Source organism: Mytilus edulis, chromosome 5, assembly GCF_963676685.1.
Source record: "Mytilus edulis chromosome 5, xbMytEdul2.2, whole genome shotgun sequence".
Taxonomy (NCBI): domain Eukaryota; kingdom Metazoa; phylum Mollusca; class Bivalvia; order Mytilida; family Mytilidae; genus Mytilus; species Mytilus edulis.
Genome location: NC_092348.1, coordinates 71,965,633 through 71,984,355, shown reverse-complemented (window position 1 = coordinate 71,984,355; position 18,723 = coordinate 71,965,633). Strand labels below are relative to the sequence as shown.

At 31.0% G+C, this 18,723-nt stretch overlaps 2 protein-coding genes across 2 annotated transcripts; one reads left to right on the top strand and one right to left on the bottom strand.

Annotated features, from left to right (window-relative positions):
• Nucleotides 1-3,590: 3,590 nt before the first annotated feature.
• LOC139524388 (toll-like receptor 4) lies at nt 3,591-6,168 on the bottom strand. Its single transcript, XM_071319158.1, has one exon. It carries the CDS (start codon nt 6,146-6,148, stop codon nt 3,941-3,943), a length of 2,208 nt encoding a protein of 735 aa, XP_071175259.1. The 5' UTR covers nt 6,149-6,168; the 3' UTR covers nt 3,591-3,940.
• A 7,688-nt stretch (nt 6,169-13,856) lies between these two features.
• Nucleotides 13,857-18,033, top strand: LOC139522503 (large ribosomal subunit protein mL41-like). The gene is made up of 3 exons (XM_071315996.1): nt 13,857-14,091; nt 16,504-16,604; nt 17,796-18,033. The coding sequence occupies exons 1-3, from the start codon at nt 13,896-13,898 to the stop codon at nt 17,970-17,972; spliced, it is 474 nt and encodes a 157-aa protein (XP_071172097.1). The 5' UTR covers nt 13,857-13,895; the 3' UTR covers nt 17,973-18,033.
• Nucleotides 18,034-18,723: the final 690 nt, after the last annotated feature.

Genomic DNA, 18,723 nt, shown 5'->3' with positions numbered 1-18,723 from the left:
CAATATATGGGAACAGCAGTCATCATCGTCTAACAATTTTAAAAGGAACAATTTAACAGAACACAAAAACCTCTATCTACAAACACATTTATTGATTTGCGTGTCTGACGTCAGAAAATTTTATACGTCACATATATTTGTCGTTCGATGTACATACAACAAAAAATATACTAAATAATAATGTATTGAAAGAGTAAGGTGACCTTGACCTCATATTTCATTGGTCACATAGCATTTCATATTTTTGGGTTTTTCTCTTTCACTTGTATATAAAAAGTGTTTAAACATTCCACTCAAAAATATCTCCTGCATATTTAATTATTTCTATGCAATAATATATTGTGTTACTGATGACAAAATGGAGGTTAAATTCAATTTTGTTGTTTTTAACTTATGCAGTTTAGGAACTTATTTGGTTCTTGATTAATTGGAAAAGGGCACATAGGGACTGTTCCTAAAATCATCTTGGAGACCCCGGAAGGATATTGAAAAGCACAAATATGGGTTTAAATTATTTTGTACAATGAACCTTACTTGTAAGAGAAATTTTAAATTGCCTCTATAGATGGTTACCTAATTTTTAAAGTACCTTTCCTGGGTACAACGAACGATTGAATGGAACTGCCCTTATGCCATCTCCATGCAATATATTAATATGAACTATTCATCAAATGGTTGTTACTAATGACAAAATGAGGTCAATGCTGATTTTGATAATTTAGACTTTAAATTAGTCTTTCGAGAGTTGTGGTTCTCAGCACTTCTGTGTTGACTTGAGTTATCATTGATATGTTCATGATTAAAAATTAACTTTTTAACAAAACTTAGAATTTTTTGAAAAACTAAGGCTTTTCTACCTCAGGAATAGATTACCTTAGCTGTATTTTGCAAAACTTTTAGGAACTTTTGGTCCTCCATGCTCTCCAACTTCGTACTCTATTTGGCCTTTTAAACATTTTTTGATTCGAGCGTCACTGATGAGTCTTTTATAGACGAAACGCGCGTCTGGCGTAAATATAAAATTTTAATCCTGGTATCTATGATGAGTTTATTCTTATTGAGTGTTATAACTTGAGAACTTTAATTAATGGTTTTTTTTTCTAATTTTAATATGTTGTTACTTAGGCAAACTTGATCTTGAGTTCTATATTGAAAATGTTTACTTTTGCACTCGGGAGTGCGAAAGCAATTACACTTATCAATTTAATATAAATCCAGATTGCTGTAAATTTGATAACCTCTTGTTTGTGAATATCCCAAATCAGGTCCTTCATTTGTCCTTTTCAGTTTGACAAGGAGGATGTACATTGTTTTGTGTTATACCTTACATCAAATACTTCACTTTGAAGGTATAATTCAACGTTTAAGTGTTACAAAGTTAACAGAAGTTGAAAGTTTAGAGAATACCTTTTGGATATACTACAAATTTAAGCATCTTTACATGATTATCATCTCGGGTACAATACCCCATTTAAAAGATTGTAGATTTATTAAGGGACTCCATTCATGAGTACTGAGCGCTCTGGTGTTCTGTAACTGGGATCATATGACCCGTCATTTCTATGACAATGCGACTACTAAATGTAATATAAGCCCAGATTGCCCTGAACAATATCCCAATTGGAACCCATTATAAGTTGTTAGATTACATAGGAAGTGAAAAATCACAGTTATAAAATGTTTATGTGAACTACTGTGAATGCACAATTACACTTGAGTTCAAGTATTCTGTACTTTAGTCGTGTAACTCTTTAGGGAAACTTGAGTCTTTCTTTTGGAAGATAAAAATATCTTTTCATTTATCTTTATTGCCGTTTTCTGGAAGATTCTTTTTAATAGTTTTGTCTGTTTTAATACATTGGAATTTTCTCGAAAAATTCATCTGGTTGTTCTCCCCTTCTTGGTTTTAATAAAAAACTTCAATGTAGTAACATTGCATATAAAGCAACATAGTTCAATATTTAGTGTAAGTGATATAGTGAAATACAATTCACCTCTAGCAGCCAATTTGTGTCAATTTTGTCAAAATTAAGATAAGAAACATCACTGATGAATTATTCACATACAAGTGAATAATTCGACCACATTGAATCTGTATTTATGTGACCTTTGATTTGACCCGTTAGCTGGAGATGGTTTATGCATGTATTAATCGATTAAAAGGTAAAAAAAAATGTCTCATTTAAAGAAAACCTTGAACTTACACGCAAATATTCAGTTTTCCACACCTTTATTTTTCGTCATGCTTGAAGATATTGATATTGATATTTGGTATATAGTTTAATCATTACAAGTTAAAGACCAAGTTCGAATTTTGTTGCGGTCAGATGATTTTTTGCAGAGTAATTAGCCTTGGACTTAGAGAATTCACTTAAATAATCAGGTTTCCACACTTCTTTTGTCATGCTTGAAGATATTGACTTGATATTTGTTATATAGCTTACACCATGACAATTTAAGTTATAGATCAAGTTAGCATTTGTTCCAGGACAATTTATTTTTAACCGGCAGCTAGGGAACTATGTATTGCCATGCTATACTCTCAGAATTTTTGTTTAGGGTATGTTTCAAATGGACAAAAATAACATTATTATTATTATTATATTGATGTTTTGGGAGACGACTTTCCTGATATGGAACTTAGGCAGAAATAACAGAACTATATGACCAAATTTATGTATATAAATCTATTTGAAAAAACATGCAATAGAGATGCAGAGTTTTTACAGATGTAAGGACTATTTAAAAAAATATTTAAGGATTTTTTTTAAAAGATGTGGATATATATATCAACAGCAACCTCATATGAAATTTTATAATTTTTATAAATTTATAATCCTTGATTGATTGACAAAACGCACTTTATATTGTTTCCTTGTAATTACGTCAAAAGAACCGTTCAACAAATGCTTTTTAACATTTTAGTATGTTGTTACTGATGACACAATGAGGTCAATATTGATAATGATAATTTTCACTTTTGTCGTTCAGTGTTATGGTTCTTATTATTTAAAGGCAATAACTTTAGATTTTTTCCACCATTTTTTCCAATTTTAATATGTTGTTTCTTATGGCAAAATTGATGCCAGTTTTTAAATTGACAATGTTTTAATATTGCATCCAGGTGTAATGGCCCATTAATAAAGGTAATGAAAACGAAGTTTGCTGACATTTTGACAGCCACTTGTTTGTATGTTCGGTCCTTTACAAGGGACACATTAGTTCAGTCAAACTAAAATTTAACCTCAAACTAATTGAGCCCTCGTGAAATATGAATGTTCTTGGGTGAACAAATCTTCATATCTCCCTTAGGCACGGGAAATAAATGTATAGTATCAACATCAACAAAGACAATAGTCGTATGATAAAATACTGAATAATAAAACAGAATAAAATTCTATGGAAGATTGCAGTATATAAGATAATGATGATTATCATAATAAAAAAAATATATCAAAAGGTGAAAGATCTGTCATGCAAGTACTGACCCACAGCCCCCAAGAAATGATTGTTATGGTGGAGACTTTCCAAGTAATCAAATCAAGGACAAGTCAGAAAAAGACCATCTACCAAATGATGAAAAGTTCAAACAATGTTGGAAATTTTAATTGAACACCAACAATCAACATCATAATGTAGAACCAAGAACCATTCAGTTTAAACCGTAAGTGATACTTTTCAATTATGTCATAGTTACGCTCCTTGTATATATACTTGAGGTTAAGTGCTTTAAACTTTACTAATTCCTTCTATATATTTTGTTTCTCTAAGTCAGTTTAGTGCAGATAAAATTCACTTTTTCATTTCCTTTGATCTTTACTGTTTATTTAGTCATTCATATTTTTCCATTATGAATATCTAGATTTATTTACTTTGTAGATTAGTATTTTCATATTTTGTATTTTGAAAATGTATTCATGAGTCCATTTTTGTCAATGATTTATGCATAAATAGCGTCATTGATTTTTTCCCAGAAAAATGCATTGACAATTTCGTTGTTTTGATATTGAATATATGACTGTTTCTGAATATGTTCATACAAATGGAGCGGCAAATCTTTCGATGATAGCTTCTCATTAAAGACAAGAACAAGGATGTTTTTTCCGTTTCTGGAATGAGTACTTTCCATTTTTGCCATATTTAGCTCAAACATACAAAAGTCAGACTTTAAAAATGATCTAGTTATGATACATATTGTTTTACGACTGGTTTGTATAGCTCGTACTATGTTGTTTGTTATATCGTGACCTGGAATGAAATCTCTTTCATGAATACAAAGCTTCAAGTTTCTGTCTAGTTCCAGATTTTTTATGCAATCATTAATAACGAACATTCGATCTTCATCAGAGTACGATATGAATGCATCATAATCATATTCTCTCGAGTCTTCATCCCCATTCTCTATAGAAGTATATTTCATTTTAGCTGTATAGTACAAATAACGAAGTTTCCATCTTTTATAGATAACTAAAGCTGAGGAAAATATCATAGCTGTGATAATGCCAAAAACAGTCATTGACACACTTAGAGTCAAATTAGAAGTATGCTTTGTGTTTGGTTTGAGTAAACACTCTTGCACAAGATAAGTTATAACTTTTTCAAATGAATTGGCTTTTGATCTGGTTCCATTTTCATAAGTGCATTGATATTGAGAAAATTTAATAAAATGTTGCCGAATTTGCAACATCCACTTTAAAGATGAAACTGTGTAGCATTTGCATAGAAGTGGGTTGTTACAAAGATCAATTTTTGTTTTGTTGTTTTTCTTAAGAAGTATATCAATTTTTTTCATAAAGATTTCATTAAAGAATTTAATTTTGTTGTTTGTGAGATTTAAGATTTGTAAGTTTTCTAAATGAGAAGGATCAAAACTGATATTTGAAAGAATATTAAAACTTAAATCAATATGTTTTAGATAAGGCTGTCCTTTGAATATTTCTGTATTGAGCTGGTATATTTGATTATGGGCCAGATATATGTTTTCAAGTTTACTTGTTTGGGTTATCAAATAACTATTATTTTCCAAGTAATGTCTTAGTCTGTTATGTTTTAAATCTAGTGTTACAACAGAGGAAATATTTAAAGATATCCAAGTTAGGTTATTCCTTCTCAAATTAAGAATTTGAAGACTTGGTGGTGCATGAAAGACTGATTGTGTAGGAACACACATTTTGTTTAAACCCAAGATATTTGTTAAATGTAATTGACGAAAAGATCTACTCAAACATTTATTTAATATGTCCCATACACAGTATAAAAATAATTCACGTTTGTAATCATCAGGCACGAAATTTCGTATTTTAAGAATTTCAGTTGGTGAGAAATATAGTTCATGAATCCAATTAAAACCAAATTTTTGGTATTCAAAACTTTCTTCACCAAATTGAGGTCTATGATTATGATAATCAATTTGTAACAATTTTAAGTTATTTAGTTTTGAAATTGTAAAATTCTGAATTATAACAGATTGAAAATGAAAGATGTATAAATGTGTTAAGTTAGGTGTATATTGAAAGCAGTGCATAGTTAAATATAGGTATTCATTACCTTCACCGTTTAAATAGAGTGAATACAGGTTAGTAAGTTTACGATATTCTTTTCCCAAATTTAGTGACATGGAAATTGATGAAGATTTTGGTAAATCCACCTTAAAAATTTCAAGTTTTGTTAAATATGCTAGTGCTTCTTCTGGAAAATAAGATAAATGTGCATTGTTTTCAATTGAAAGTAGTTTCAGTGATTTTAGTGGCTGAAAACTTCTGGTGGTTTCATAATGCCTGTAATCCAGCTCGTTATTATTGAGTCTTAGTTGCTGCAGCTTCTCAAGTCCATTAAAAGCATCTCCAGATATATAAGATAGCCTGTTGTAGGATAAATCCAACACTGTAAGATTTGTCATATGTCTTAAATCTTTATTCCTTATTATGTGAATACTGTTGTGTTGCAAGTTCAGAGAAAAGGCGTTCGATGGTACTTGCGGAATACCAGAAAATATTAAGTTAAGCAAACCCTTGTTTGAACAATCAACATGGAGCTTTCCTCTTTTTAAATTTTCTTTACATGGGTATGCAATCCCCTTGGCATATAAAAAGTAACTGCATAATACAAATAACATCAGTATAAAGTTGCACAGTAGAGCGTGTTCCATGATGTTCTGCCAAGCTGTTTTCTGTAAAATATAGAATAAGATAAAGCTTGTTCCAGGATGGTCTAGAGTGCATTTAATTTAAAAAGAAAATAAAAATATCAGTATTTCAAATTCAAAGATATGATACATATTTAGCTCATTCATCGACTGTTGTAAATCTTTCCATAGACCTGTTCTTGCGATGCCTACGATTATATTGTCCCCCCTTTATAAATATTCACATGTACAGTACATGCATTATGACACAGTTGACTCAATATTCCAGTATATGTTGGCTAAAAACTTTCTGAAGAAACAACTGAAATAACTTAAACCAACTTCACATGCTTGATGCTAGATTATAGGTTGCACTCCTAAATACATAGGTTCAACGAAAACCATTAGAATTCAGAAAGATTTTAACCACGCCTCAGGCTCTTTTGGGAAGATATCTAATATTCTTAGATATTTTGTTTTGTCTACCTTCTGGTTCCCAGATATGATCTCAGAATCTATGTTTCATCTCAAACAGACACACCTTTAGAATTTTAGGCATGCCTTAAAACCAGGTTCAACCCACCACTTTTATTCCCCTTTAAAAGTGTCCTGTACCAAGTCAGGAAGATGGTCATTGTTAAAATATTGTTCGTTTCTCTTTGTGTTGCATTTTAACGTTGAGTCGTTTGTGTTTTCTCTTATTTTTGAGATATTGAGATAAGACGTGGCACGGTACTTGTCTATCCCAAATTCATGTATTTGGTTTTCATGTTACATTTGTTATTCTCGTGGTGTTTTGTCTGATGATTGGTCTGTTTCTGTGTGTGTTGCGTTTCGGTGTTGTGTCGTTGTTCACCTCTTATATTTAATGCGTTTCGCTCGGTTTTGGTTTGTTACCCCGATTTTGTTTTTTGTCCATGGATTTATGAGTTTTGAACAGCGGTATACTACTGTTGCCTTTATTTACCAGTATAAATACCCATGGATAGTGTCAAAATTGATTCCGAGGAAGACCATCAGTGAACGAAGGAGTAGTACAGAATGTTAGTATAAGTTTAACTTTAGGAAGTTTAACCCTTAATAATGTTGAAAATATGCCTCACAGCCCTATGATTTTTACCAATTAGTGCATATGTTCTTTCTCTGTGTTGTTCTGACGCTAGATTAAAACTGACAAGGAAAGTGACACCCGGCCACCAAAAGCTTTATTATTGTGAAGCCAAGGGGGTCGAGTGGTCTAGCACATCGGAAACAGTGCAGGCGATTTTGTGTCACGATATCTCAGTATCATGGGTTCGAATCCCGGCGAAGGAAGAATAAAACAAATGCGAAAGGAAATTTACAGATCTAACATTGTTGGGCTGATGTTTAGACGAATTATATATACAGAAAGTACCCAGCCATGTATCACAATTACTGCTGGTGATCCGATGGATCAATCTTTTGTAGATTTGTCACTGGTTCAGACGTACTTATGAATATAATTATTTCAGTGACTGTATCTTGCATTGATTTATAGGATCCTTTACAATAGTAATTTAAGCTGATCTCTAACAATTTCATCTTCAAAAGCCAAAAGCAGTTGCAGTAAAACATTGCTGGGTCATAAACATATATATTGGGTATTTCAAAGCACCATTATTTTTTTTATTTTGGGCTTTAATATAATATTGTGAAAATTTCATAATTACGTGGTTACTAAAGCTTGTACACAGGTTTAGAAAAAGGGGAACATTTGATTGGTTATTTTCCAGTGATGGTTATTTTCGGAAGCAAAGGAGAAGGGTCATTAAGGGCCATTTTTAGCCCAATCGGAAAACTTGTGATGTGAAGGATTTCCTGGTGAAACTAACATAACTTTGCCATAAAATGTGATTTTCTAACATTTTTGGGCATTTTTTTTTACCATTTTGGAGCAAAAAAGTAAAAAAAATCAAAAAAAGTGAGAATTTCTGGATTTAAGTAATAACAAATTTATTAAATACATGTTAAATGTATCCAATAAAGCATATGTTATATAACAACACCAACAACTATATCAGAGTTTTTAATTGACATTAAACTGCAGTCAAATGTCATTTTTGGGTCAAAAACCATTAAAAATATACATAAAATGAGGATTTCTGGGATTATTTAATAACAAACACTGCACAAATAGTTGAAATAACAAGACTGGTGCATATGTTTTGAATTGATACAGTTTACAATATCTAAGTTATAAAAATACATGAGAATGCATTTTAAAGTCCTTTTTGGCAAAATACTGTAAAAATCTTCATAAAATGAGGATTTTTAGGATTATTTAATAACAAACACTGCACAAATAGTTGAAATAACTAGACTGGTGCATATGCTTTGAATTGATACAGTTTACAATATCAAAGTAATAAAAACATATAAGGATGCATTTTAAAGTCGTTTTTTTGGCAAAATACCGTAAAAATCTTCATAAAATGAGGATTTCTGGGAATATTTAACAACCAATACTGCACAAGTAGTTGAAATAACATGAATGATTCATATGTTTTGAATTTATACAGTTTACAATATCAAAGTTATAAAAACACATGAGAATGCATTTTAAAGTCCTTTTTGGCAAAATACTGTTAAAATCTTCATAAAATGAGGATTTTTGGGATTATATAATAACAAACACTGCACAAATAGTTGAAATAACAAGACTAGTGCATATGCTTTGAATTTATACAGTTTACAATATCAAAGTTATAAAAATACATGAGAATGCATTTCAAAGTCATTTTAAGCAAAATACTGTAAATATCTTCATAAAAAGAGGATTTCTTGGATTATCATCTTATGACAAACACTGCACAAATAGTTGAAATAACCATACTGGTTCACATTTACAGATTAAAAGTTAGAAAAAAATACATAAAAATGCATTTGAAAGTCATTTTTGGCAAAATACTGTAAAAATCTTCATAAAAAGAGTATTTCAAAAATCATTTAATAACAAACACTTTACTTGATACTATAACAATATCAATTCATAGTTATTAAAGACATCAAAACATTTTGGGGCAAAACATTATCTGGGATTGTTTCATCATACTTGCTATGGTCTTTGAGATTATCATTTTACTCATGAAAATTTGTCAAATCAAATAGATATAAGAGAATGCAATATTGATTGCATTGCATGATCTACTCTTACTATGTATAACATCTTTCCTGACTTACACTTACTAATTATGAAATTCAAATGATATCCTTATCAGATAAGACTTTTTAAGAAAATTAAGTTAAACTTGAAATATATACCAGCATACATTTTGGTTGATTCACTACCTACTAGATACTGAGATGGATATTAGAATCACACAGAAATGTACAGGACAGTGTCGCACTTTCTATTGATCAATGACCTACTACTTAAGATGCAAAGGATGCAATAGATATTGAAGAGAAGATTGATGTTTATAGGCAGCAAAAACAAATAGATGCTGACATCTGCAAAACAATGACAAAAGCTCATCATACTTTCATTGAAGCAATTTTTGCAAAATAATTCTGAATATAATTAAATACAGAGAAAAGATCATTTTATATGTACATAAATATTATGCATATTCAGTGACTGACAATCTAATAAAACACATGCTAAAGCAGTTACTCTTCAGGACAACTTGCTTCACTATCTGAGTCCTCAGATCTAACATTGTTGTTCTGATATTTAGACGAATTATATTTATATATATAAAAAAATGTAATAACATATATCAGGCGGTAAACTATAAAAAAAAAATCTGTTAATGCAGGTTGTCATTAAAATTTAAAAAAAATGGATCATTGCTCATTTAAGTCTATTGAAGCTATACATATGTCATGTTTTTGTTTTTATGCAAAAAGTTATTTTAAATTAAATATACCAACTTACTTTTTATTGGGGATCAACAACACAAGTGAATACGTAACTGCAAGTAGGAAGACAGTAATATTGTTTTTCTTTCATGTATGTTATGACGTGCAAGTGATTTAGGAAACAGGAAAACATATTACGAGCTTTGGCCTATTTTGTGCTTTTAAACCTTGTCCTTACAGAGATTGACATTGTGTACGAAAACAAAGAAAGTTTGTGGTCTTCTTCAGGCTTTCTGACTTCATGAAAAGTGCTTAAAGTGGCGTTAAAAACAAATCAATCAATGTCGCTAAAAAAACTATGAATAATCTATAATTCCAAGTTTATATTTCACGTGTAATTTCACATTGAAAAATTTATGAAACCGGATAGAACTTTTATATTGAAAATGTTATTTACACAAAAATAGTTCATTCATAAATCATCTATACACAGCTACTTTAGTACAAGTAATCTTGATGTACAGTTCTAAAGATGCATATCAAATGTAATTCTGTAAAGCTGTATAAACTATACAGCTGTATATAAACTGTACGTCTGTAAAGATTGAATTTGGGTGGCGCCAAATTTACCTTTCCTGAGTTATGCTCCTTTACAAATGAAAAAAAAATGCTGAATTTTTCGTTTCCCTTTTCTTACTTGGGTTTGCCTCAACCAAATGTTATCAATCTTATACACAATGCTTATTACCACAAAACACAAATCAAGTGTGAATTTTTTGCCAATGTTAAATTTCCCTGGCTAATAAAGTCTGTTTCTTAGATTCCATGTGCAACAATGTCATCTATATGATTGATGCACGCAATGATTTCATGGTGTACATGTCTGTCTGGTTAGGTTATTCGCTGACTGCTTAAAATCTATACTTATTTTGTTCCATTTTACAACCCAAATGGCAGAAGACTCAATCAATCAAAGTAAAATCAATTTAGACATTGCCATGACAAATTACTTTGGGATGATCTTCATACCTTTGGGAAAGCTGTTGATGTATTTACACATGTAGAAAACAAATGTAACCAAAAAGGGAAGGAAGATTTACAGCAGAATAGCAATAACTTACAATACCAGAATGGTATGTCTATCAAAATATTGGAGTCAAATTAGGGTCTGCATGATCCAGCATTATTTTAAGGAAGATATGTTCAACCCAAGTTAAAGGGGGATTCCAACCATATGTCTCCATTTGAAAGCAATGATCTTTAAAAAAAAGAAGGGATACTGGCTTCCCCGTGCATCCGCCACTGCAAATTATATATAATCAAAACTGCTTCTAAACTTTGTTGTTGTGTTCCCTCGAAGACGATGGCTTCATATATTGTCATGATAAGCATTGGCTAAGCAGATTATTTGAACTACGCCTTTAGTCATGGTTCGTCAACTTTGGATTTTTTTTAATGAAAAAACGAAGACGTGGAATGGTTGCCAATGAGACAACTCTCCTCAAAGAACAAATGACACAGAAATTAACAACTATTGATCACCGTTCGGCCTTTATCAATTGCATAGTTTACATTAAGGACCCATTGTTGGACTTCGGTCTTTGGGTTGTTGTCTTTTTAACATATTCCTTATTTCCATTTTCAACTTTATGTTTAGTATTGATGTAGTCGTGCTTCCCTTGTATTTAAATAAATACAAACACGTTGATAGGTCTAAGGTTCTTTATTTCATCAGAATTGATGTTAATATTCTAACAAAATGACCCTCACATGTAGTTCAAAGGTCTTATTGGTTTAAATCAGTTTACATTCTGTTTCATTAATGTAATACCTTTTAAAAGAATATGATATTCCTAGACTATTTCAATACTAAAGATATATAACAAATTCTAATAGAGCTGTAGAAAAGGGCTACCACTTTATATAAATACTTTTAGCCAATTGACCAGAATAAATAATAGTTAAACAAAAGATTCCCGCGGCGCCTAAATCATACTGACCAATAGAAAAGATATAAACAATAGGAAATGTAAGATATGTAACAGTTCTACCTGAATAAACTAGCAGACTGCAAATTATAATATCTGTAAATAGAATATATCCGATATATATTCTAATAACATAAAATCTTAATGAACATAAAACATAAAAATATAGCTCTACCACACAGATATTTAAATTTACTATCGAAATTTGCATATTCAGGCGAGACACTTCTCTGTGTCAACAGTTTATCTTTACTACAATCAGCCGTGAAGATTATCTCTAGCTTATTATAAAAACATCGACTGAAAAAGTTTGTTTTGATTTTTAAGTTTTTTTCGGGTATTTACAACAATCTATATGGTGATGCAATACCTCCAGAAGCACCGCCATACACCTGCATAGTTGAAACACTCGTTGTACAAGTTTGCCTCTATATTATTGTGATGATGATCGGTCTTGTAATGGTAGTTCTCAGAAAAATGAGTGTGAAAAAGGGTTTATACAGAGATTTTTGCGGCTTGCAAGTGGCAGATCACGAGGATTAGTCTTTTTGTAAGAAAATAGAGGAATCTCCCTCCTATAGCTAAAGTGCTGGCAGGAATATGTATGATAAAATGTAGATTGATTAATTGTTTTGCTCATTGTCATCTATCATTTTAGATTTTTTTAATAATGTTCTCAAAAAGGCCGCGGCTTCTATGCCCATGCAAGAATGTTAAATCGTGAGTTAAAATTATTGTGATATTTGCAATGTCGCATTTTTTTCTAAGGTCAACTTAGTTATTTATTTTTATTTTAATGCTATCTAACTAAATTAAATCATTGAATTGCTCCTGTTCTATTATGTCGCGCATCACGAATCGAAGTTTGTCCATTACAACTTTCAGTCGACTAATACACCATTGGCATGTTTCAGAATAATATTTACTAATATTGCATCATCATTTGTAAGATTTTGGAGATTCACAGTTATATATTGAAAATTTGAACTGGTCATTTCCAATTCACTTTCTAACAGAAACTTAAATGAATGAAGTCGAGCATGATGTATTTGCCACTGGACGTTAAGCAATCAAACATCAATCAATCAACCAATCAATACAGTCGACGTGTCTATACATCAGATGGTGCTATGCAGCTGGGAATAGTATATCTAACATAATATATATATGTTCCTGTATGCAGGTTGTTAAACTTTTATAAGAATAAGCTAAGATATATCAAAAGTAAATCAGCGTTCTCCCAAAATATTACCTCTATGGTTAACTGAGACGGACATTATAATCCACAGTGGTAGTATGTACATTCAAATAAAAATACATCCTTTTCTTGGCTCGATGTTCATCATCAATGATTTCATCTTTATCATGTATACACCGCTTTCCTTATTCATGGGTACACCGAGAATCAAAAACTGTCGCCATTTCCCTGAAGTCTCAATGTTACACATCTTTATCACAGCTTATTTCAGTTTATATTTTAATTCATTGTGCACGACATTCTTCCCTCCATACAGTTGAAATTTATAAAAATATCCTATATGTTCATCATTTAAGATTAACAGTTCTATACCAGAAATAAATCATAATTATATATGTCTTAAATTACAATGGTGCAGTTATTGCCAAATTCGTATAATATCACTTTTAAAAGGGTAGGGAAAATATATTTATACTATTTGTTTTCATCATTCGAGTTAAATTCAGTTGCTCTAAGTACAAACTGTTCTTTAAATTTTGTGTTATTTGAATAATTTTTTTAATAACCCCCTATATTTTGCTCGAGAATTTTTGTCACAAAATGGACCGAGAACCGATTAATAATAGGTACCTTAATAATATCATTTTAAATATGTGCGTTATCAGCAGGCCTTACTGATTAATCCAGTTCTACACGGAAAGTATTCCGTGATAGCTCCGGATACTACAATTTATGCAGAGTTATCTCCCATGCTTTCGTGAAAATGATATTGAAAGTTTTTGCTAGAAATTGCACATTGATATCTTCAAGACATTTCTCATCTAGAGGATGTTTATGTTCATATCGAAGGAAACAAGATCTGCAGCCGTTTGACCCTAAATTCCCAATCACTGGTAAACATGTCAACGAGACGAGAAAAGGAGGCAGCAAAATAATGCAAGAAAAACTGGCCTTACATGGTATGCAAATAATTTTGATATTGGCTTTAAACCTTGTTATCCAAATCTTGAAGTTGAAGCCAGGACCACCATTCATGTTCATGTATAACGAAAATCAATGTCATTTCAAAACAAATAAGAAATACATGTATGCATTTGTAACTCCCAGAGCATGTACATGTAGAGCTGAGCATGGTTTCTATATATACAAAATCATATTTGTTTACTCTGGGACTTGAACCCAGGGCCTCTGTGTTTCAAGGTAGGGCACTTACGAGAGCAGTAATGCCCTTCACCGTCAGGCATCAAACAGCCATTTTCGGCTACCGTTAGGGTCAAATTGATTAAAATTTTATTGTGATTCGTCAAAATATCGGTAATCCTTATCTTGATTCGTCAGAGGTCTCAAATAATTAACGTTACCGTTATTTTTGGAAAAATATTTACTTGATTAGTCAAAATCATTCAATTTTTTTATCGTCTAAAAGAAAGTGCATATTCTACATGTTCTATGCACCCAAAATTACTGTTAACGTCACCTGGCAAATTGTTTTACCATTATTTATCATGAAGGTACCCCCATTACCACCCTCATTGACTGTCTTAGCTTAAGGAGTACTTCTTTAGCTTATCCCCTTACAGCTGACTTAGTTAGTAATAAAGTATCTACCACATTAAGAAGGGAAGCAATCACATTATACTCCCCCCTCCTCAAGAGTCATCATACCAATAATATGACTCTTACACATACATGTACAATGTACACTAGCTAGAATTCCTCTCTAACTACTGTAGGTAAGTTTGGCACCAAGGTTATTGAAGAGCATGATTCTTGTTACAAAATCATCTTTGTCTCGACCATTGTGTCAACTCTCGACCAAGACTCATACCTCTGAGTTAATACAATAGTAATATCAAAGGTACCAGGATTATAATTTAGTACACCAGACGCACGTTTTGTCTACAGAGGACTTATCAGTGACACTCATATCAAAATATCTTTAAAGCCAAACAAGTACAAAGTTGAAGAGCATTGAGGATCCAAAACTCCAAAAATTTGTGCCAAATACTGCTAAAGGTAATCTATGCCTGTAATAAAAAAAAGTCCTATTTTATACAAGGCAGTGCATAAACCAACTATAAACCAACTGAGCTAAAGAAGTAAACTTCCTAAATTAAAGCTAAACTGCTTATGACTGACTATCTACCACACTTACTAAGGGAAAAAATCCTGTTACACATTATTAAAATTTTAATCATAATGCCGTTTTTTTTTTTATCTGATTTATTGAAATTTGGAAAACATCTCTATTTAGAAGTGATCTTGTATCAAAAAGTGGTTTCCTACTAAATCCCTAATTAATAGCATGATTTGATGAATAAACATTGTAGATTTACAACTTCATTTTTTTTAAATGAATTTAGTGACCTAAATGTTCATGATGTATATGTACTTACATTGACACTTGTAATTATTTAGCTCAATTAATTGCCTTAAAAAATTGCTTATCTTTCTGAAGATTGGCATAAAAGGTTAAAATGTGGAAAGAAATTATGTACACATGCCAGTAACAAAGCTATTAAATCTTTCTGTTGACAATTATGTACAAATGCCAGTAACACAGCTATTAAATCTTGCTGTTGACAATTATGTACACATGTCAGTATCACAGCTATTATATCTTTCTGTTGATAATTATATACAGATGCAAAATGTGTTATGATATTTCTTCACTCAAGACAGTTTTTTTATATTTAAAGAGTGAGGCTTGCTGAGCTTTTTAAATGTTGAGAGTGAAGAAATATCGTTATACACAAGTTATAGTGGTGGAATCTGTTTCTTAAATGAATTTTTGTAATTGAACTTTTAGAAAGTTGTGTTCTTTATACATGACATCATCAGACATGGTCACCTTTTTCATGATGTCACAATAGGAAAATTCAGAAGAAACCAAGAAAATTTGACAAAATGTTTAAATTTCGACCAATCATTTGCCTAGAACAGATATATTTAGCTAGTGAGAAATATTTTTCCCACACCGATGAAGAAATGTAATTCTAAAAATAGCACATAAATTAGAGAAAATCAGTTTAAAATTTTGAAAAACTGTTACAAGTGCACCATTTGTCATGCATGTGCATTTTTTTGTTCAGTACAAGAGTTTCACACTTCCAGATGTTAACACATGTAGCACTTCATATAAGATACATGTAATATTATCTGAGAGCCATAAAAAATTATTTATCAGAACTACTTTTTGGTTTGTATATGAATGCTATTAAATCTGTTAAGAATAATTGTCTATAAAGCTATGTGTAGCCCTCACTATCCACTAGAATTTGTAGGTAACTTGATATCTGAGAGTCCTATATCTTCAGATGTAGAAATCTCTTGTGCATTTAATTAATTGTCATGTTCTTTATATTTTACAGTTGTGCAACCCACAGGATATGTAGATAGGAAAACTTACAGATTCAAAAATAAAAAAGAAATGATACCAGAATTTATAGTTCCTGATCTTACTGATTTTAAGGTATGAAGGAGTGTTTTATTAGAATAAGAATATCTTTAGGAAAATCTTGAAATAACTATGCCAAACAAAAACATTTTTAAAATTTGTATCCACACACAAATGAGGTAAAGTTTATTCTAATATGAAGACCTATTATCGTCAACCAGTATAATCACAGTAAATTTACTTTTAGCGCAAGCGCATACATACACAAAACTGACTGTTCCGCTTTACACTCAACTTAACTATACTACCAGGTATTCTCAATTTTCGACATCAAAACTCACAGTTAACATAGGCCATGATTCAGATACAATATAGTTATCTCTATTTTAAAGCAAAATAAGTTAATATGTCCATTTCAATTTATTTTTCATGGTAAAATTTCATGAATTATTTCTTAAATATTTTTGAAATTTTTGTTCCATTACCATAAGTAGACTAATCATTTTAATGTAAGTCTATCACATTATCGATTACATCATTTATTTTTTGTAAATATTTCTCACATACAATGAAAGGGAAAGTGCCCAGGTACATTGGACAAAAAAACTTAAAACTTGACCCCATAAAAAATCATGATGAAAAATTACCACCAAGCAAATATATATCTTGCTGAAAAAGAGATAAAACGAAACTGACCCCAAGTTTTAAACAAAGTAGAACTGTTATGATATCTGACACTAAGTTAGGGAAGTGTGTTCTTAAGCAGCAATTGAAACCAAACCATTAAAAAAGGTTCAAAGTACAGTGTTATTTAAGACAGTGTATAAGTGTTGACAAATGAGGAAACACTCTTATAACTAAAATCTTCAAAGTAATTCAGAAAAAAAATAGGTTAATGAATTATGATACAATGTGTGCATTTGAAAGTTCAACTTTTTCTGTTTGTATCAACATGATCAATTGAATTTTCAATAAAAATTGAAACTTTTAAAAATAAAGGAGGACTTTTGAGTATTTTTTTTCAAAGGTCCTGTACTATTGTTTGGGAAATTCTACTTCAATTCAATATAAAACATGCACAAGTATTTTAAAAGTAAAATCATGCTTACTGTTACTGAGTTCCTAGATTATTAGAATTTGAAATAAAGATGGACTTTAATAACACTTTGAATTGAGCATTATTATAATTGCTCTAATATAAATTTTCAGCTAATTCTAAACACTTATCAGAGCAAATGATTAATTGAGATATGATTTATTTTGCAGCTAGGTCCATATGTACCCTACAAATGTCCAACTGTAGAATCAGAGCCAACAACTCCGGAACAGTTATTTGAAGCATTGTATGTTGACAAAGTATTAGAGGAATTTAAAGAAGGAAAAATTACACCAGATATGGATTTAGAGGACATTCAAAACTTACCGTCATTGAAAAGATCATAGCTTTATATATTGTAAATAAATTTTAATGAAAAAAACAAGGTTTCCTATAATTTTTACAAGATATCTAGTGAATTGGATTGTTCTTTTTTCATGAGACTAGAGAACAAACCCAAATATTGTATAGCAGGTTATTTTCGCCTATGTAAAATTTCTCCATTTTCATTGAATAAGGTTTACAAAATATGCGTTTATTATTTTGGCGGTTTCAAATTTTTTTTCAAAACCTTTACATTTACACTTTTAATTGGGTTGAATTGTTTTTTGTCGATTTTGTTCTATCCTGGAAAATTAACACCCCACGAAAATAACCCTGATTTAGCATTTCAATGTGTTTGCAAGAATAGAACGCTTCTGTTTTATGCCCCACCTATGAAAGTAGAGGGGCATTATGTTTTCTGGTCTGTGCATCCGTTCCTTTCGTCCATCCTTTCGTTCATTTGTTCGTCTGTTCCGCTTCAGGTTAAAGTTTTTGGTCAAGGTATTTTTTTATGAAGTTGAAGTCCAATCAACTTGGAACTCAGTACACATGTTCCATATGATATGATCTTTCTAAATTTAATGCCAAATTAGATTTCCCCAATTTAACAGTCCACTGAACATGGAAAATGATAGGGCGAGTGGGGCATCCGTGTACTGGGGACACATTCTTGTTTAACTCAATATTTGAATATAGTCTAAATATAAGTAAAAATACCCTAATACGTATTAAGAATACAAAAAGAATACCCAGGGGCATGCAAACCCTTTGGTT

What these genes read in the sequence shown, in the direction of transcription:
- LOC139524388 (XM_071319158.1), bottom strand. Translation starts at nt 6,148, where the DNA reads ATGGAACACGCTCTACTGTGCAACTTTATACTGATGTTATTTGTATTA.
- LOC139522503 (XM_071315996.1), top strand. Translation starts at nt 13,896, where the DNA reads ATGATATTGAAAGTTTTTGCTAGAAATTGCACATTGATATCTTCAAGA. An exon ending in AGAAAAACTGGCCTTACATG is followed by an intron (nt 14,092 to 16,503) that starts GTATGCAAATAA and finishes TATATTTTACAG; the next exon opens with TTGTGCAACCCACAGGATAT. An exon ending in CTGATCTTACTGATTTTAAG is followed by an intron (nt 16,605 to 17,795) that starts GTATGAAGGAGT and finishes TTTATTTTGCAG; the next exon opens with CTAGGTCCATATGTACCCTA.